At 38.5% G+C, this 22,147-nt stretch overlaps 1 protein-coding gene and 1 long non-coding RNA gene across 2 annotated transcripts in view; one reads left to right on the top strand and one right to left on the bottom strand.

Annotated features, from left to right (window-relative positions):
• LOC138757207 (Golgi phosphoprotein 3-like) overlaps positions 1 to 7,581 on the bottom strand; it is an 87,690-nt gene extending 80,109 nt beyond the window's left edge. Inside the window, exon 1 of the mRNA XM_069924183.1 lies at positions 7,084 to 7,581. Within this exon, the coding sequence (XP_069780284.1) occupies positions 7,084 to 7,338 (255 nt within the window). The 5' untranslated portion in view covers positions 7,339 to 7,581. The remainder of the gene's footprint in view (positions 1 to 7,083) is intronic.
• LOC138757208 (uncharacterized) overlaps positions 6,951 to 22,147 on the top strand; it is a 44,017-nt gene continuing 28,820 nt past the window's right edge. The window contains exon 1 of the long non-coding RNA XR_011353421.1: positions 6,951 to 7,699. This is a non-coding gene — a long non-coding RNA (uncharacterized lncRNA). The remainder of the gene's footprint in view (positions 7,700 to 22,147) is intronic.

The raw sequence follows: 22,147 nt of genomic DNA, 5'->3' as shown, positions 1-22,147 counted from the left end.
TCATGTACAAAAGCTACACCAATATCCTAATTGGCAAGATGTAACCAGGTTCAGGACAAATAGAGTTATCTCTCAGATGGAGCAGGTTTTATGATTCTATTTCCCTTTTACAGTATGAGAAAGACATCCAAAGAGCTGGTTCACTGACTCAGAAGCTAGGGTTATTGGCAATTCAAAAGGCTAAGGGACTCCAAGCAGCTGGGAAGGTGGTGTCAGCAAAGATGATTGCCATCCGTACAGTGACAATCAGAACCGAATGGACCCTGACTATTCTGGTTGGTTGTGGGGAGACCTGTAAGATTATAGATCAAGGCTACTGTACGAACAGCTCTGACAACATCACTAAATGGGTGAAACACATACAAAAAGAGGGATATAGGTCTCACAAGAAATTGATATGAAATGCCTTATCATCACACCTATCCCTTTGCACAGTGCTTTGCTACTGGATGGATCCAGTGGCTGGAGGAAAAAAAACTTTTATGCTTTCTGCTCTTATAGATTTACTGTTTCTATACTGTCCAAGAATCCTCCACAGTCCTTATAGTAGTTATCATGAAATAATAAAAGGAGGGAATGATGTATCGAAGTGAATATTGAATGTTATGAGCCCAAAGGACCCCAAAACCCAGCAGCAATAGAAATTCAACAAGATAAATGGTTACTTAAACAAAAGTTGCATTTAATTATCTTTAAACATGAAAACAGGTTCAAACTTTAACTTATCACTATTAACTTAACCTCCTTCTAATTCTAAGCGCATGTGTATGTAATGTGTATATAAATTCAGAAAAATTATTTAATTCACAGTCCAATCTCACTTATCACTCCTCCAAGTTCACTAGTTGCAGGCAATTCTTATATTGTGCACAGAATTTAACATTTATGAATCTTCACCAGGCTTTGGTGTTTGAAAGGTAAATGGTTACCATTCAGGAAGGTTCTTGTCTGTTTTCAGAGAGAGACTTGTTGCTTGTTGGACACCCACAACTGATTCCTTCAGATCAGCCACTTCAGTGCCTTGCCGAGGAAACCTGCCCCATCAGGGTTCTCCAGATGATAACCTCTTTCTTTCAGGTCACAACAGAGTTCCTTTTTGTTTCTCTTATTTCAAGTGAAACATTATGCAGCCAGTCCTCTCCTCTTGTATGGACCACAAGGCCTTTGACCAGGCTGAATTAAGAACTCGCAACCCGTCTTCCAAATGGGGTTTTTCCACAAGCTTGCCAGCTTGACATGTTCCAGTTCCAGCTGCTGCTGCTGACTGGAGAACTGAATTCTCTCTCTCCCTCACTCAGAAAAACCACATGACTCTCTTAGAATAGCAAACTGCACTCAGACTGCAGCACCAAACCCAATCTTCTGAGTTTGTTCATCTGTTGCTTTCCAAAACAATAATCCATTAGTTCACAGCATGTCCAATTAACCCCTACTTGTGAAGTCCTTATAGGTATTCTTCAAAGTTTTTGCAAGGGCTCTCGGAGCCTGGACTGTCTGGCTTCAGCAGAGATCTGGCATTTTAAATGAAATCTGTTTTGAAGTGTTTGTATGAGACCTACACTAAAAAAACCTGCCACAATTTATCTCCTTTAAAACGCATCTATATACAATATATAACAATCTGTCACATGAGACTCTTGGCAGTCTGCTGGGACCCAACACTGCTGTAACTTTTCACCCCACATACACTATGTATTAGTTATGTATTCAAACTGGCGGCGCCTGGTTCCGCATGGAAGTTGAACGAAAACAAATGGTGAAGGAATGCAATAAAAGGGGTTATGATGTTTTTTGCTGAGTTTCAAGAATGATAAACTGACCTTTGTTCTAACCGCATGTTTTTTTAAACCTTGATGTATAATCATGAAGACTGCAGACTTGGGGAAATGGATGGGGTTTGCTGCTTGTCCTATATGTAATGCTTTACTTTAAGTATGGTATACCTTCAGATCACATATGTATGTATTCTCTTCCCTAACTACCTTGTTTGAGTGTATAAATATTCAGCAGATCCGCTTGCTCGGTGGAGACCCTACAAGGCTGCTTCGTGTGACATCAGGAGAAGGCTCTTCCAGATAGCTGCCTCTTCATGAAGAGTTAATAAAGAGATTTCTGTGCTTGATTCCATCAGGAGCAACAAAAATCCACTACAACACAATGACATGAGAGCACTTAGTAATTATAAACTTTTATTATTACATTCAATGTATTCAAAATTAAGTCTATTAAAATTATAGATTTCAACATTTTGTGTCCTTCTACTGGATAAAGTGGCATTTGCAGAATGCATGTGGGTAAGATTTATTAACATTTTTTTTTCCAGTATAACTTGTTAGTTGGAGGAAGAGAGGTGTGACAAAAAGCTGAATGAGTTCAAAAATAAATTTTATATACAACTTATTAGGCATGAAAACAAAAGCCTATTTTTTACAACTTTGTCTATTTTCTACAATTTTTAATGCTGCAGTATATACCACTCATCATTGCAGCAAAGAACAGGGCCTTCAGCCCCTGAAGTTGGGCCAACCTATATAAACCTACTTCACAGCAATCTAACCTTCCCAATAACACACCCATATCCCTCTATTTTCTTACATTATGTGCCCATCTAAATCTTTTAAATGTTCCGAATATCCCAGCATCCCGGGCAATGAACTCCTGGCTCTGTAAAAAAAAACGTAGCTCTGACATCTCCCCTAAACTTTCCTCCAATTAGATGTCCTCTAGTACTTGCTATTGTTGCCATGCAAAAAGGTACTGGCTGGCCACTTACCTATGCCTCTCATAATTTTATATTTTTCCATTCAGTCTCCTCTCATCCTTCTTCACTCCCAGGAGAAAAGACTTAGTTTGGTCAACCTTTTTTCATAAGACATTCTCCATTCCAAGCAACATCCTGCTAAATCTCCTCTACACCTTCTCTAAAGCTTCTACATCCTGTAACAAAGCAACCAGAACTGCATGGCAGTCAAACTAGAGTTTTATAGAGCTGCAACATTACTTCACTGCTCATGAACTCAATCCCTGACTAATGAAAGCCAGCACACCACATGCCTTAACCATCCAATCAACTTTGTATTATAAATTCTTTTTTTTTAAATGTGGCCAGCAATCTTGAGGGATTTATGGACTTAAAACACCCTTTGTACTTTTACACAAGAATTCTGCCATTAACCACATACTACACCATCAAGTTCAACCTTCCAAAGTACATCACTTCACCTATCTAGATTGAACTCCATCTGTCACTTCTCCACCGAATTCTGAATCCTGCCTATATCCTGTTGTAACCTACAACATCCTTCAACACTATTCACACCTTTAACCTTAAAGTTATCTGCAAACTTACTCACAGAAAACTTGCCATCTACTACTTGCCTTCTGCAAGCAAGTAATTCTAAATCAATGCAGCCAAAGTTCCATGGATCACATGTGTCTGAATAAGCCAACGATGGGGATCTTGTCAAACACTTTTCTAAAATGCACATGCACCATATTCATTCCCTACAATCACCAAAATCTCTCGTCACCTTTGCAAGATTCTTCTAGTTTAAAAAAGCCTCTGCAAATTGTGTTTATATAATCACAAGATATGCATACTTTTCTGCCAATTCATTTTATTATGTCCATTTTCCTTCATCTGCGACTTAATTTTAAGTGACAGAAAATCATGCATTGGGTAACACCCGTTTTTATCTGTACGATGAATCAGGACCAAGTAGCCACTTTCAACCACATCAATGAAAGCATGTCCAATACAAAAGTAAACAAACAATTATATACTAATAAGCTGTCTGACTCCATTTACCTCATGTTTCATTTCTGCAATTATTCATAAATACTTTGGAAAACTAACCTAAATTTAAACCAGCATAATGTCAGCCAGATATTGATTGCAATTCTCTTACTATGCTCAAGGCCACAACTTTACCCCTCAGCTTTTCCGCCTCGAGAGAATAATGAAAGTCATATCCCATACAGTGTTCACTTTTTCCATATTGAACGAAGGTAATATATCAAATGTAAACCAAAATTCAAGATATGAAAACACAAAATTTAATGCCTGTGATTGAATGTGTGTATGTGCAATAAAGATGTTCACCACATGAAATGGATTATTCTGAAGCAGTTACTTTCATGTTAATAAACAGTGGAGATAATCTGCATCCAGCAATAACCCAGTATATTTCTGCTTAAAGTGAGAAACATTGGTCAATACTATCCAAGTTTAATAAAAGCAAAATCTACAATCCATAACACTCCTTCCACAAAAAATAAATTTGAAAAGTAGAAATGGCACATGGAATTTACATTAGGCAATCCACACAAACATTGTTGCAGCACAGAAGAAAGCCTAAAGGAAATTCAGTTTTCATAAATATTTCATGAGCAATTTTACAAGTGTTCGAAGTACTTATAACCCTACTTTACCACCACAATTCTCAAAGCACTTGCTAAGCAAGGTTTCCTAAATTTGTTGATGAAAGTTTACAAGAAAGATATTCAAGAAAAATATAAATGTTATTCAAATCAAACATCTCCATTAGCAAATGTTGCCATGACTGATGTGTACTGTACTGCAAACCATAAAAGGGCAAAATATTTTTTTTATATGAAAAAATAATCAATAATCACATTTACACAGAAGTGCTAGAGGAACTTGGATCATAGATCATTCCTGGAAAGCAACAAGCAGGCGACCTTTCGGGCCTCAGCCCTTCCCCAAAATGTTAACTGTATATTGGTTTTCATGGATGCTGTGTGACCTGTGAATTTCTCCAGCACTTATGTATTGTTCTAGTTCTCCAGCATGTACAGACTTATGAACTACGTCACACTCAAGACATCTGATCAGTCTCATTCTACTTTTGAGTTTAGTTTTAGAAAAATCAAAATATCCATTCTAGACTCAAAATGCACTGATGTATTACTTAAAAATTAACTTTCAGGCCTGTTCAGAAATCCCCCCCCCCCCCCCCCCACACTGAAGTATTTTAAACTATTCAAGTCCCATTAAAAGTTCACATAAAGGTTTGGAGATTTTGCAAGATTTCAATGTTACTATCTACAATTTTTTTTTAAACTTTTACCTTTATACATCTCAGTAATTACTACATAAGCCTTAATACCACATTTTCAGGGATTTCTAAATAAACACCAACACAGTTAGCAGTATGTCAGCCTTAACCACAAGAAGGTTTGAGTCATCTGGAGCTCGACCAAAAAAAAACAAAGAAGCTTCAAATATTGCAAATCTGCAAACAAGAAAATGATGGAAATACTCAGAACAGACCACACCTGTGGAAACAGAAACAGTTTTAATCTTTCTCTATCCACAAATGTTGCCTCAGCCATGTTGCCATGATAGTTTGGGACACGACTTATAACTAGGGAAGAATACACTTAAAGTAATGGGAGTAAACAGAAAGTTTACTAGATTGGAAACTCAGAAAGTGAGTAGAGATATTGAAAACAATGCCAACAGTAGGGATTAGAATAATAAAAGATTTTATTGAAATGTTAACAATTCTTCCAGGGTTTACAGGGGATATAGTGCCAAAGATCACAGCCTCAAAACAAGGGCATTCAGAATAGAGATGAGAAAAAAATATTCAAAAATGGGAATGGATCAAGACAGAGATTGATAAATGTCAAAAACTGAGAGAAATGGTTAGTGCAGCATGTAGCATATTATTATTACAGTGGCAGTGACTGGGGGTTGAATCTGCTGCTGTCTGCAAGAAACTTGTATGTTCTCCCAGTGACAAAGTGGGTTTTCACTGGGCACTCTGGTTTCTTCCCATAAATCCAAAGAAATAAGGGATTGGTTGGTTAATTGGTCACATGTGTGTAATTCGACAGCATGGACTAGTGGGCCAGAAAGACCTGTTACCATGCTGTATCTCTGAACATCAAGATTTAAAATTAAAGTTAAAAAAATCTGGAGTTACTGCAGGAAAGGGATGCTGAGATAAAAGATTAGCCATGGTTTTGAGAATGGTGGTGCACCTGCCATGAAATAATTTGATTTCTGCTCTTATATTCTTGCACTGGTAACAAAAAAAATGTTTGTGATGCAATACATTAAAGAGCTAGAGAAACTCAGCAGGTCATGCAATATCTATAGGAATCAAAGGGATGTAACCAACATTTTGGGCATGAGCCCATCAAGGTATGGGGAAAAAACAGGAAAATGCCTGCCTGACAAGGTGGTGGTGGGGTAGGAGAGGAGGGAAGGGCTAGTGGGAGAGGCACAGGCCAACAGGCATAGGTGGACAAGGGTGGGAGGACGGAAGAGAAAAAAAGCTGAAGAGTGATTGGGGGTGGCGATCTGGAAGAAAGGAGACAAAAGGGATCGCAAGAGAGAGAGAGAAAAGGGTGCGGAATTGAAATAGATGGCACTGGGAGGTCCCTGCTATTGCTGCTGACAGAGTGAAGGTGCTCAACGGAACGATCTCCCAGTCTGCCACCAGTCTCTCTGATGTCGAGGCAGCCACAACAGGGGCACCAGATGCTGCTGAGGACCCTGCAGATTCACAAGACGCTTCACTTGAAAGGACCTGAATGGAGCAACATCTCCCAATCAGAGTGTCCGCAGACTTTCTTCGTCCACCCAGACGATTGTTTCACGTCTTTGTGCAAAACAACCTCTGGTTTTCAAGTGCTGCCAGCCGACTTTTTTTTTTCTTCCCTCTCATTTGAGAATGCTATTCCTTTTAGTTCCCCATTAAACACCAAGTACTGTCCATTGCCCGTCACATCGAGGGTCATTTTGACATTGCTCTCAGTAACACCTAGCGGGACTGAACTGGCTTGCGGTCGTTTACACCAACAGGAGCCGACTCACGCAAGTCCCACTTTGTCTTCACTCCAATTGGACCGATTCCATTACACGTGGTTTTAAATCAGGACTTCCCTTCCCCATTGGCTCACGTGTACGTCAATCATCTCAACCAATCCACCTCTCGCCCAAACCTCTTTCGTTGAGCGATGAACCCACCGTGGATCTAAATTATACCGCACATTTTTTTTAATCGTTTTTTTTCCCCCATTTAAAGTGAAACCTGATAAAAGAAACCAGACCTCCCGGTCCTTCAGGCCTAAGAGCAGAACCTCCTCCATCAGGGTCAGGCGAGTTTCTTTGGAGTCACACTTCTCGTCCTCTTGATCCTGCTCGTCCCTCCGCTCCTCGTCGCCCTCGGGCATTTTCTCCGCGCTCCTGGAAGCTTCGGTTTTCCTCTGGACAAGGCCGGAGCTCCTCTGGGTGAGAGTCGACATGGCAGGAGGGCGGCGGCGGCTGTTGTTTCCTCCCCTCGTCAGCAGTGAGACTTCATGCATGGAAACGCCGGAGGTTGGAGGGGCAGCGGTTGCTTTCGCCTAGGGGCTGGGGGTGGGAGAGGGAGGTGAAAATTCCCCGAGTGCAAGCGGCCCTCGACTGGGTGACTTCCCAGCAAGATGGCGGCGGGGAGGCCCTCGTGACGTCACAGGGGATGTGGCAGTGGCCGCGCCGCTGCCGAGCCGGAGGTGCGGGCGCCCTGGGGAGAAGGGGGGAGAGCGGAGGTTCTAACCCAGTGGAGGCCTTTTCAGGCTCCAAGGGTACCGGTCACCGTCACCTCCGGTCGGGCAGGTCGCGGGGGGAGTGAGTCACCATCCTTAAGTGCCACAGTGCAGGGCCGTCTGGGATTCAGGCACAGTGGAGGTAAGGGAAAGCCCAATTCAAACCAGACACTATCTTCTGTCATTCTCCCCCCCAACCCCTCCCCAAAATAGACTATTTACAAAACAAGAAAACCATTAAAGACTTTTTACATTCATAGTGTGAGGGATACTGGAATGTTAGGAGTCAAGCAAGTGCCAATTAAGAATAAAGTATTATGGGTTAACTTAAGGTGAAGGGATACTGGAATGTGAGGAGTCAAGCAAGTGCTCATTAGAGATGAAGTATTATGGGTTAAATCAGGGTGAAGGGATGCTGGAATGAGAGGAAGGGTTGTAAAAGTGTAATAAACTAGGGATCTTCAAAACAGGATAACAAGTAGATAGCTTTAGCAAGTCTTTGGGATTGATTAATGAGTGAAGAACAAAGACATGATACTTCTCTGGCGAACAAGTTTGCAGGAAGACACATAAACTGATAAGAAGTTAGAATCCACGTGGGCAGAATTACCTAATGCTAAACCAATCCAGGAGGCAGAAGAATGTTGGGGGGAAGGTATCTCTGTACTGAAATGAAATGTATAAAAGTTGGGTGAGCCCCAGTGTATGTGTGTATTCCCAGGGTAAGGGGAAGCACCCAACTTTGCATTGTTGTAATAGTATAATAAAAGTTCTTTGTTCTCAATTTTTGTCTCGAGCAAATTCTGTGAAGGTACTTCTGTTTCTCACAATAGTGTCTCTCAAAACCTGTACCCCATTACCTCCACTGTGGCACTTTCTTTTTCGCTCCTCTTCCCCCCCCCCCCCCACTATTTCTTATCAGTAATAAAGAAACGAGGATTCATTTATATTAACAATGCACAAATTGCTGGTAAGTCAGTTATGATCATGGATTCCTTTTGCTACTTTGTATGATGTTTCAGAAGGGTCTCAGCTTGAAACCATTCTAACCAATAAGCAGCAGTTCTGGTCCTCTTGCATTTTTCTATTCCTCGGTGCTCCTCAGGGAACCTTTTCAGCATATCTATCACAGTGATTGAGGAATGATCGTTCTGCTTTGTCTGAGTAGAAACCCGTTGACAAACTAGGTTCTACTCTGATGATGTAGTATGGTTGACATTCATCTCTCGGCAATTCTTCAGATTCTTGATGGCCTTCTGTAGAATTGTGTCCTTTTCTGTGTCATCTGCATTCTGCTTGGATTTCATGTCAATGACAGGAAGTCATTCATTGATCAGGTTCACGTGGAGATTCACATCTGTCTCTGTGGAACTCTCATTGGGTGCTTCACTTTGTGTCGTTGCCCAGGACAACACAATAAGTTTCCCTGATACGTACACCTATACAAAGTCATAATGTTGTAGCTTCATCAGACTTTGAATTCGCGGCGACATCTCACAGATTTTTCTTGATTATAGCTATTACTGGTTTGTGGTCTCTCTCTCTGCCATAAATGTCAGTAGACCATTCACGTAACTGGAATTTCTCAAGTCCATAGACCAGACCTAGATACTCTTTCTCTAACTGCGCATATTGACATTCAGATGTGGTCATTGTCCTTGATACATATGCGACTGGCCTCCAATCTTCTCCCACAGCCTGAAGGAGTATGGTACCTATTCCGCCTTTGGAAGATGAATGTCAAAAGCACCAATTCTGTAGTTAGAATGGTCTTCAGTCACCTCCATTCTTCGTCGTGGTTGCTGTCCACTTGAATTCACATTTGTCATGTAATAACTTCCTCAGGTACATTGTTTTGGAAGACAAGTTTGGAATGAATTTACCAATGAAATTGATCATTCCCAGCACTCTCAATATGCTCTTTCTTTTTTAAGTGGGTCTAGACATCTCTAAAATTGCTTTCACCTTGCTCTTGTCTGGCTCCACACCTGCCCCTAACAGCTCATCTCACAGAAAGGTGATTTCCTTCACACCAACTGACATTTTGATGTTTATCTTTAATCCATAATTCTGGATGCATTGTAGCACTTTGATGAGCCTCTCACTGTGTGTTTCTTGTGGGATCCATATAGGATTATGTCATCTATGTACACGCGTATCCCATTTATGCTTTCTATGATGTGCTACATTGTCCTGTGGAACTCTTACAGAGGTGAGGAAATTCCAAAAGGCATCCTTAAACAAGGGTATTGACCAAATGGTGTATTAAACGTACAGTATTTTGTGCCATCTTAATTCAGTTTTAATTGCCAGAAGCCCAGGGATGCATCTAATTTAGTAAAAAACTTTGCACTGGCCATCTCAGTTGTAATTTCATCCCTAGTTGGAATCTGATAATGTTCCCTCTTTATAATGGCATTCAAGTCTTTTGGGTCCATGCACACACATAGGCTACAGTTTTTCTTTTTGACACAACATTGAATTCACCCATTCTGTGGGCTCCTCTACTTTATGACCCTTAGGACATCATTCAGTTGAGTTCCTGCTTGAGCTTTGCTATTAGTGGCACTACTGGTTGTGCATCCTCCTTTAACTGTATCTTATAGGTGAATGGTAGAACCCAAAACCCCTTGAAGATGTCAAAATTGATCCAGTATTTCCTCTTCGCTGCTCCATGCATTGGGGCTATTAATGCGATACACTCTCTTTACTAGGCTTAAGCTTTCACGTGCTTTGTCACCAAGCAGTGATTCTTGTCCATCTGGGACTACTGCAAACATGAGGCAGTGATCTTTATCTTTCACCTTTAATCAACATATATCTTTTGTGTCAATGTGACTTTGAGCTGAATAGATTTTGGATGGATGGCTTTATCTTCATTATCCTGTCATGCTTACAGATCAAATTAGCCTTTGCCCCCGTGCCCAGCTTGAAAGAAATATCTGCTCCATTTGCATGCAATGGTGCCATCCACTTGTCCTTCTCAACTCTCTTCATGCTTGGCTGTTCAGTGTATTGGTTTGAAATCTTCCTGCACCATCATCGCCACAAAGAATGCATCACTGAGGGCAGCTTATTTTATAGAGTGCATGCTTTAACTTGTGTTTTGTTTCGCTTTGGAAAAAACATGCTAGGCATAATGATTCTGCCCTGCACTTATTACAGTCTTTTCCATAGATTGGGCATTGTTTTGGTGCATGTTGAGTGCAACATTGTTTACAATTGAATGTCTTTCCATCTTTTTGTTGTTTCCTATATCTTGTTCTTTGTTATATATAAAAAAATTAAAAACAAGAAAAAAAATTAAATCAAATCCCCACCCCCCCCACTACCAGCCAGCTCTCTTAAGGAGAGCTGAAAAAAAATATATATATTAAAAAAACTGAAACTAAACACATATAGTAAATCAAAATATATCTAAATCCATATATTCCAAATATGGTAACCACTTATTTTTAAAAAAAATTGTCATGCAGATTATATGTAATTTTTTTCCATAACAATACAAGCTTTCAATTCATTATGCCATCGCATTATATTAATCACTATATTATCTTTCCATGTACTTTCTACACATTTTCGACCTACAGACAATGCTAAATATATAAATGCAATTTGAAATTTATCCAACCTTAATCCCCTTATAGGAATCATATAACCCATTAAAAAATAGATGGATCTAATGGTAACTTAAAATATATTTTTTCCAAAATTAACTTAATTTCATCCCAGAATGGTTGTACATGCATACAAGACCAAACAGCACGTAAAAAAGTTCTAGTACATGCACATCTAAAACAAGAATCCGAATTACTAAAACCATATTTTTTCAATTTCTCTGGGGTTAAATACAACTGATGTAGAAAATTATAATTAACCATTCAATTTAGTAACACTATCATAACACATATCTGCTCAGTAGTCTTCAGGAAAAATGAAAGCCAAATCATTTTCCCATTTAAGCTTAGACTTCTCTCATTCAGACTTAACCATATTGTCTTCTAATACATAACAGAAATATAACCCCTTTTTGGTATAGAAGAAATCAAAGACTCGAAATCCGTCAATGCAGGTAAAATCATCTCTCTATCATACATATTTTTCACCAAAGATTGAAATTGATAATAAACAAATAAAGAATTTTCAGCAATATCAAAACACTCTTTAAATTGATTGAAAGAAATAAACTGTCCTACAAAACAATCCTGTAATGTTTTTATACCCTTAGAATCCCAACTCTTTAAATGACTATTAAACATTGAAAAAGAAACTAGCTGATTATTATATAATGGAGTTAAAATTGACAATTTACCTTTTGATCCTAAAATCTTTTTTTAATCCATAATTTTAATATATATTTTAATATCGGCATATTATATTCCCTCAACAAATTTACATTCCATCTAAAAATATAAATTGATACACCTCGACTTCAGAAATACAAGCCATCTCAACTTTAGCCCAACTCAGGGGCTGGTCCAAATCCATCAATCTACTAATAAATTTAAACTGGGCTGCTTCATAATAATTTTGAAAATGAGGTAATTGAAGCCCACCTAACGCATACTTCCAAGTAAGTTTATATAATGCTACCCGTGGTAGTTTACCTTTCCATAAAAATTCTCTTGTAACTTTATTTAAATCCTGAAACCCTTTGAAAGAGAACACAGTATTGATTGAAATAAATATTTGAATAAGAGGAAAAAGATTAATCTTAATACAGTTAACTCAACCAATTAAAGTTAATGGAAGATCTTTCCACTTAATTAAATCTGCTTTAATCTTTTTTAATAATGGAACATAATTTAACTTGTATAAAGATTGATACTCAGTATTTACAATTATTCCCAAATATTTAATTTTATCAGACCATTTCAGTTTTATAATATTTTTATACTCTGAATAATCTCCTTCTCCGACTGGCAAAATTTCACTCTTGTCCCAGTTAAATTTATATCCAGATAATGTTCCATATTGTCATAAACATTCCCGTAAATGTGGCAATGATTGTTTTGGGTTTGTTAAATATATCAAAACATCATCTGCAAATAAATTAATCTTATCCATAACTCTCATACCTCTCATCTGTTCATTCTGCCTTATTGATTGACCTAACGGTTCAATAGCCAATGCAAATAGAGCTGGTGACAATGGACAACCTTGTCGAGTTGAACGCGTCAATTTAAACGATGATGAAACTTGACCATTTGTCACCACCCTAGCAGTCAGGTGCATATATAAAGCTTTAACCCAACCAAATAAAAGGGCCAAATTTAAACTTCTCCAATACTTTAAATAAAAAATCCCATTCTAACCTATCAAAGGCTTTTTCCGCATCAAGTGTAACCACCATTGGATGGTTGGGCTGCTGTCGATATGCATTAGCCAAACTAATCAATCAAAGAATATTATCTGAAACATTTCTATTTTTAATAAAACCTGTTTGATCAACATGTATCAATTTAGGTAAATACTTAGCAAGTCGATTTGCTAATACTTTTGCTATAATTTTATAATCAACATTCAATAAAGAAATAGGTCTATATTAAGACACTCTCAACGGGTCTCTATCTTTTTTCGGGATTACAGTAATTAAAGCACTAGAGCAGGATTCTGGTAACTCATGCTGTTCAGTCACTTGTTGTAATACCTCCTCAAACACTGAAGATAAATCTTCATAAAAACTTTTATAAAATTCTACCTAAAACCCATCATCACCTGGTGACTTCCCATTGGGCATTTCCAACATAGCCTCCTTAATCTCTAATTCTGTAAACGAAGCTTCCAGATCCATAACATCCTCCTCTTCTAATGCTGATAACGTTAACTTAGAAAAAAAGGAATCAATAGAACCATTATCCTGTTTCCCCTCAGAAGTAGATAACTTTTTATAAAATGAATAAAACTGGTCATTAATCTCCTGAGGTTATTAGGTAACTGTTGAATTATTTTTTACATCATTAATAATCCATGAAACCTGTTCTTTCTTTAACTGCCATGCAAGTACCTTATGTGCCCTCTCACCAAACTCATAATAACGCTGCTTAGATCTATTAAACATTCAAATTGATAAGTCTGCAACATATTATGATTACATTTCAATTTAGTCAAAGCCACTTTTTCATCTTCTCTCACTTCCTTCTGAAATTCCTTCTCCAATTCGTTAATTTGCTTTTCTAATTCTAAACTTTCTGCCATATACTGCTTCTTAACTTTAGTGGTATAACTAATAATCTGTCCTCTTAAATAAGCTTTTAACACATCCCATAACACAAAATGACTTTTTACTGAATTAACATTTTCAGACAAAAAAAGTAATCTGTTCTTTAACAAAGATAACGAACTCTGGTTTTTTCAACAGCATTGTGTTAAATCTCCATCAAAAGATGAACTTTCCACTTCTGAACTTACATAAGAAAAAAATAAAGAATGATCTAATATAACTCTGCTTTTATATTCTGCCTGTAATACCCTTCCTTGTAAATGTGCCGATACTAAAAAAAATCTATTCTAGAAAATGAATCATGTCGAGATGAGTAAAAAGAAAAATCCTTCTCTGTAGGATTAACCCTTCTCCAAATATCCACCAAATTTAAATCCTTCATCAAGGCCCCAATTTGTATTGCCATCTTTGATTTCTTTATATTTTTTGGGAATCTATCCAACAAAGGATCCAAGGCACAATTAAAATCTCCAACTAAAATATTTTCATTAGCTTGATTTAATAACAAAAAAGCTTCCGAAATAAAACACTCATCATCCACGATAGGTGCATAAACATTAAGCAAAGTCCAATTCAGTAAAAATTTTACAATTCACCTTTAAAACCCTTCTAGCATTCCCTTCCATAGTTTGCAACTCAAAAGACAAATTCTTATGAATTAAAATTGCTACACCCCTTGCTTTAGAATTAAATGAAAAAAAACACATGCCCAACCCAATCTCTCTTCAATTTTAAATGTTCTTTTTCAATCAAATGTGTTTCTTGTAAAAAGGCAATATCAATTTTCATTTTCTTGATACAAGCCAGAACTCGCTTTTGCTTTTTTTTTTGAAGATTTTATTTAAAATTTTATAACATGAATACAATAAAGAATTACATTTAAAGAAAAATAGAAAAAAAAATTAAAAAAGGTATGATTACAATATTACATCAGAAAACTACACAAAATAACCCCCCCCCCCGTTAATTGTAACACAATATTAATAGTCTAACTTAAAATAACCTCCCCCCCGTTAATTGTAACACAATATTAATAGTCTAACTTAAAATTAGTCCAACCCTCCCCCCCCAAATAAAGAGTGAAGAATTAATAAAATTGACAATATTATATATGAAAAAAATACCCACTTACAAAAAAAGAGATAAAACTTAACCTAAAAAAAATTCTAACAACAACAAAAAAAAATTGTCAATACTAAAATATCACACTTAAACATATATTTAAATCAAACTTAAATGCATATAATTAGCAAACGGAGTCCACTTTAACTTATAAAAAGACATCTTATCCTGAATTGAAAAAGATATCCTTTCCATAGTCAAACAAAATTTCCATTTCCAAATACCACTTATCTAAAGTTAGTATATTTCTATCTTTCCAAGTAAGTGCTATACATTTCTTAGCCACAACTAAAGCTAAATAGATAAATGAAATCTGATAATCCTCTAACCCTAAATCAATTAATGATTGCATGTTCCCTAATAAAAATATATCGGGATCTAATACAAGATGGATATTATATAAACTGTTAAAAACAGATTGAATACCTTTCCAAAACTGTTGTAATCGATCACAAAGCCAAACAGTATGCAAAAAAGTATTGGCCGGCTGATCACATTGAAAACAAGAATCCAACTTGCTAAGACCAAATTTTTTAAATTTCTCCAGCGTTAAATATAGCTGATGAATAAAATTATAATTAATCATCGCTAGTCTAGCATTAATTAATTTCCGAATACTATTCTGACAAATTTCCATCCAAGCTTCTTCAGCTATTTTATGTCCTAAATCTTCCACCATTTTTCTCTTCATTCTGTAACTGGAATGGTAGATTCTTATGTACCAAAATTGCCACACCTTTTGCCTTAGAACTAAACGAAGAATAAAAAAACTTGCCCAACCCATTCACGTTTGAATTTCAAATGTTCCTTATCTGTTAAATGAGTTTCCTATAAAAAAAGCAACATCAACTTTTAATTTTTTTTAAATAACCAAGTACTTTCTTACGCTTAATAGGATTATTTAAACCCTTAACATTAAGAGAAGCAAACTTCAATTTAGACATTTCTTACACTCAATAAAACACAACAACAAAAAACAAACAAAAAAAGGAAAAAAAGAGAAAAAAAAGAAACCCCCCAAAAAAGAAAAAAACCCTTAATTCCCCTTTGAAATTACAACCAAAAACTAAAAAAAAATAAAAAAAAGTTATATATAAAAAAATTTAATTATTTAAAAAAGATAATAAAAAAAAGCTTCACTCCCTAACCCAAAAATTAAAAAGAAAAAAAAACAGGTCGGAGGTCACAATTACCTCCTCCTGTTTAAACCGCCTAATGCGGTAATATCCCCAAAATATTGGGTGTGAGATAACTCACACACAGCTGATGACTTCTGGAAATTGGTGCCCACCCAGTTCCCTCTCCCAACTCCCATCACTATTTGAAATCTTCTCAACAAAAAAATAATAAAAAAATTTTTTAAAAAAATTTTTTAAATTCTTTTTTAATCAACTTTGCCATTGCGACCACCGTTTCTTCCATTTCTTCCAGAAATTAGATTCCCTTCTTGCAACTGTGCCCTCTTTGGAGACCGTGGGGGACTACGTCGTTCCTGGAATTGCGTAATTGGTAAAGACTGAGCAAAATCCGTAGCTTCTTTACGATTATCGAAGAACTTTGGTTGATATCCATCTTGAAAAATCTTCAGTACCGCAGGGTATCTAAATGTTGCCTTGTATCCTTTTTTCCACAATAATTCTTTCACAGAATTAAATTCACGTCGTTGAAACATAATTTCCTGACTCAAATCCGGATAGAAGAAAACACGATTACTCTGAACCATCAAAGGAGATCTGTTTTGCTGTGCATTTCTAATAGCCATATGTAAAATAGTCTCTCTATCACAGTAATTTAAACAGCGAACCAGAACAGGTCTTGAATTCTGTCCTGAAAAAGGTCTCCTTCTCAAAGCTCTATGAGCCCGTTCCAATATTAAACCTTCAGGAAACTTATCTTGTCCCAACACTTGTGGAATCCATTCAGTGAAAAATTTTCTTGGATCTGGCCCTTCTATGCCTTCTGGCAAGCCGACAATTTTCACATTATTCCGTCTGGATTGGTTCTCCAAATAATCAACCTTTTTTGCTAAATTTTTATTCTGAGTCTGTAGCGTTTCAATTGTTTTATTCACATCTTGCAATTGATCTTGTACATCAGATAATCCTTGATCACACATCTCAAGTCTTTCAATAGTTTCGAATTTAAAAGCTCCATAATCAGCCATCTGTTGAGTATTGACATCCACCAATGGATTAATCTTAGAAGTACGATTATTCATAGAATCATCTAAATGCATCATTGAAGAAAATATCTTATGTTCAAGACTCTTGAAAAGTATATCAACATAAATATATCCAGACATGGTGGGATCCTGCTGTTCTTGTGGAATCAAAGGACCTTCTATCCCTTCTTTTAATTTAGTAGCTTTTCTTGCAGTTTGACTCCGTGTAAGAGCCCCTGCCACAGACCCCCCAGAAGTGTTAGAAGGCTGATGATCAGGGTTATCTTTGATCCAAACCACCTTTAAAAGCTTCATTACGTCTGTATCTGGAAGAGCTGTTGTAACTGGTGGTGTAGCAGTCAAATGACAACTCTTTAACTCTCCAACTGGTGGCGCCCCAGCTAATTCAGCAGTCAAAATCTCAGTAACAACACTCACAGTAGACGCTGTTTGAAATACTGGCACCCGGCCAGCCCTTTGTTCTAAAGGCTGCTGAGAACGACCTTCAGAAAGACCAACCGATACAGAGCGGAGTCCCAATGCCAAATTCTGCGCTTATTTTCCTGGATCCATTTCACGTTGAGTCGTGGCTTTTTGTAAACAAGCAGGCTCAGATAATTTCGGAAAATATAATTTTTTAACAATCTGTTGATGTTTCCTTTTACTTTTTTTTAAACAAATGTACCATTAGGTATTAATTCAACACCTCATACTATTTATAAACTTTTTAAAGAGTTTTAATGGGCACTTAAAGACAAAACAATAAGTTAGAGTCAGGAGAGGACTGGAAGGCACGTCTGTTCCTTACACCATCTTGCCACGCCCCCAACTTGCTTTTGCTTAATCGGATTATTTAACCCCTGAACATTAAAAGTTGCAAATTTCAAATTAGACATCGTTACAAACGAACAATATAATCACTTACTACAAAATATCGCTCCCCTTCTAGTAAGTTAAAACCACTCTCCCTCCCTAAATATTTTGTTTAAAGAAAGTAGATATAAAAAAAATTTAATTATTCCCCCCCAAAAAAAACTACCCAAAGGTAGTAATGCCCTAAAAAACTGGATGTGATAAACCCCACTAGTGGCAGATGACTATCAAAGATTTCAGTGCTATCCAGAAATACATCATTCACATCAATACGATCCAGTACTGTAAATATATTCAACCCAATGACTCCATTCCCAATGATTGTTCCAGATCTTCAATGTCAATAAGACTTTGTTAAAACCTCTTTCTTTCCATTTTTTCCAAATTTCCCTCGCTTCCCATTCTGCCCATTTGCCCTCTTTTTAGGCGACAGTGGTGAAACTCTTCCATGTCCTCGTAAATCCAGTAATGAATTAGCAAAAATTAATACATCATGATCATTCTCAAAAATTGAGATTGAAAGTTACCATAAAAGACTTTTAACACAGCAGGATATCAAAAAGCAAATTTATAACCCTTCCACCACATTACTTCTTTATCTGAATTAAATTCCCGTCGTCGCCTAATAATTTCTTGACTCAAATCTGCGTTAAAAAATACTCTGTTATTTGAATCATTATAGGAGATTGACTTTGTCGTCCCTTCTGTCCCGCCAACTGTAATACCATTTCTCTGTCTTGATAGTTCAGGCACCGAACTAAGACCACTCGTGGTGGTTGTCCCAGTAACGGTTTATTTCGTAACGCTCTATGTGCCCTCTCCAATACTAAACCTTCCAAAAAAAAATCTTTGCCCAGGAATCTTTACCTCAGGAATCCAACTCTTGAAAAATTTTATTGGATCAGACCCTTCAATGTCTTGTGGAAAACCCGCAATTTTCACATTGTTTCTCCAACTTTGATTTTCCAATGAATCAGTTTTTTTTTCCAGTAAGTCTTTCTTCTGGATTCCCCAATCCACAAACAAATCTTCCACTTTCTCTCTTTTTTCCTTGTTACGTTCAACTTGAATTTTACATTCAGAAAAAGCTGTTTCAATTTTTAAAAATATTTTCTTACACTGTATCCACTGATATATCTACAGTTAAGAGGGATGTCAGTAAATGCATTATATCTTCAGACATATTAGATATTTTAGTTGTCACATCCAAAAATCTTTGAGTCATTTGTTTAGACATATTGTCCATATGATAGGCAATCCCTTCCAAGACTGTGCAAACACACTCCATTCCAGGTTCCAGTTCCACATTTTGAGGCCTACCTTCTCTAGACTCCATCTCCAATTATTCCCGTGAACTGCTCGTTAAAGGTGTCTTCCTCTTCCAACGTTGTCGGGCCCTTTCCGGTGCAGCTGTAGGTCTGTACACCTGACAGCGGTATCCCAACCACGTCGGGACGCCACCGCTCGGGCCCCCCCCTCCCCACAGCCCACACGCGGTCCAGTAACTCACAGACCCTTGAAGCACCACGCATGCCAGGCAAGGCCAGGAACTGCGCAGAGGCAGCTACCAATGCCATCCTGCGCGTCCCCGGCTCACCCAACGGCAGCCTGGGCTCAAGGGCTTCTCTCAGCTGGGTTGCCTGCGTGTCCGACATCACGAACTCGTGAATCAATTCCGGTCGAGCTCATCAACATGCCTGCGTCATCTTGTGGAGACAAGGTCGGCGCCCGTGTAATACTCAGCCTGGCAGGAGTTCTCTGTGCCTTGGAGGTTCCAAACAACAATTCCATGGCTTCAGCTGGACAGGTAGGCCTCAATTCTTCAGCACTTTTAAAGGTAATTTCTTCTGTAATTGAGCTTTCTTTTTTTTTAAAACGTTAGTTGCCATTATGATCCACTAATGTTCCCAAAATAAAGATACAACTTTTAATCACTTAGATAAACTTTAAAGACGGGTGCTTAAAAAACTGGCTGAGGAGGGGTGGGATCGCACGTCTGCCCTCTACGCCATCTTGCCACACACCCCCCCATCACTAATTCCAAACACAATTTGATCATGGATCATTGAATCTTGCAATGATCCAAAATTGCATGTTCAAGTCCATTAAGAAAATATTGAAGCTCTCTGCCTGCGTGCACAAAACACGTACCTCTTGAATGTTTCATTTTACTTTGGTGAACAGTGTTGAAACATCTCGATAACCTTGTGGAACTTTCCCTGGTCATCTGCCTCGGTAAAAAAGTGTTGAAGACTTCTAGTGTTTGAGGTCCTCCCACGGTAAGTAGCAGTGCAATCAGTGGACTATTCAGGCTAGTTACCAAAGAGCATTGCCTTGCTCTTCTTCTGGTTTACCCTGGCACATGATACAGACTCAAAATCCCCTCATATGCTTGTCTATCCCCAGACAGATTGTGTATCCGAACAGAAGACAGCGACATCGCCCATATACAGTGAGACCTTGATACGAGTCCTCCATGGCCTGGCGACGTCACACCTCTTATATCCTTGTCCTTCCTGATGGATTCAGTTAAAGGGCTCTATGCAACACAAATAAGACTGAAGACAGAGGCCTTGTCTAACTCCCACCCATTGATTTGGACTGCACTGCAAATGTCTGTGTCGAGCAGTTTAATCAAATTCTGGATTCACACACCCAAGCCCATTTTGGAGAACACATCCATTATACATGTGTGAGATATCTGATCAAAAGACTTCTCCTGGTCCAAACTGACAAGAAGGTGTCCACCCCTTTGACTTGCACATAGTCAATGGTATCCCTGAGCAACACGAGGCTGTCCCAGATCTTCCTGCCTGGAACCTTGCAAGTCTGGTGTGGGTGGATTACCTCCACCCAGGGCAGACTTGACTATTGGCGATGGCCTTGGACAGGAATTTGTAGTCAATATTTAGTAATGATATGTGTCTCCAATCCCTGATATCCTCCTTCTTCCCCCTTTTGTTTAAAGATGAGGGTAACGATGCTCTTCCTCATGGAGTCTAACATGCTTCCTGTCAGGAACATAGCACTGTTTTCTTCCAGCAAGTCTGGGCCCACCCAGTCCCACAGAACAGTGTACAACTCAGCCAGTAGGTCATCACTTCCGGGAGTCTTACTCAACCCAAAGAAACAGATGGTGTCCATGAGCTCCCCCAGAGACTTTGGTTGATCCAGACATTCCTGCTTGCTGTCCTCTCAGACCTCTGTGATGGAGAACAGGAAATTTTGTGAGGCTATTCTGTCTGTAGCCTTAATGTCATACAGATTGCCATAAAAGGATCTTCTAATCCTCTGAACATCCATCTGCCAGGATGTGACTGAGCCATCCTCTTACTCAAGGCTGTTGATCACAGTGCTTCCTCTGTTAACCTTTTGGAAGAAGAAATGCAAGCACATCTCATTCTGCTCCACTGTGCAGACTCTGGACTGGAAGATGGTTGTGGAGGACTCTGAGGTGGACAGCAAGGCTTGCTGGCTCTTCACCTCTCAGAATTCCTCCCTCACATTCACCTCTCTTAATTGCAGAAGGAGTTGCTGCAAGCCAGTCTGGAAATGGCTCAATTCCCGCTGCCTCTATCTTTCCCTCTGAACATATTTAAGGATAAAGAAACTCTTGATGCTCTCCTTGGTCGCTTCCCACCAGGTGACTGGGTAGTCAAAGAGGGTTTTATGGTTCTCCAACCAGTGCACTCCTTTAATTCCTCTGTTTTCTGAGGTCAGCAACTGCACATTTAGCTTCCATATTCCCCTGCCCGCCTTTTGGTCAGAGAAGAACACCGGCATAATTATTTTGGTTCTGTGACCTGGACAAAATCTGTCCAGGTCCAGGTTGATCCATCCGATCTCAACCAGATGGTTGTGCTGTGCTCCATCTCCTGGGATTTTGAAAGCATTGCACAGCTGTGCGTCCTTTAGTCTTCATCAGGAGTCTGCAAGAGCTGTCCAGTCTACTGTCGGAACTGCCAAATTGTCCAGTTGCATCGATGATGCAGTTGAAGTCACTGGCCAGAACAACTGGCCTGGACTTCGCCAGCAATGGTGAGAGCTGCTGGAAGACTGCCAGCCTCTCACTCCCCACTGGCAAAGTGTACATATTGATCAGCCAGAGCAGGGTGTCGCAGACTTCAGATCTACCATGAGATATCCCCCAACCACCTCCTTAACCTCAGTGATTGCAAAGTTTCCTCCCTGCAGAAAGATGCCCAGACCAG

The sequence above is a fragment of the Narcine bancroftii genome, chromosome 3, assembly GCF_036971445.1.
Source record: "Narcine bancroftii isolate sNarBan1 chromosome 3, sNarBan1.hap1, whole genome shotgun sequence".
NCBI lineage: Eukaryota > Metazoa > Chordata > Chondrichthyes > Torpediniformes > Narcinidae > Narcine > Narcine bancroftii.
Note: the sequence above shows the minus strand (reverse complement) of the source record. Positions and strands in the feature narration are given on the sequence as shown.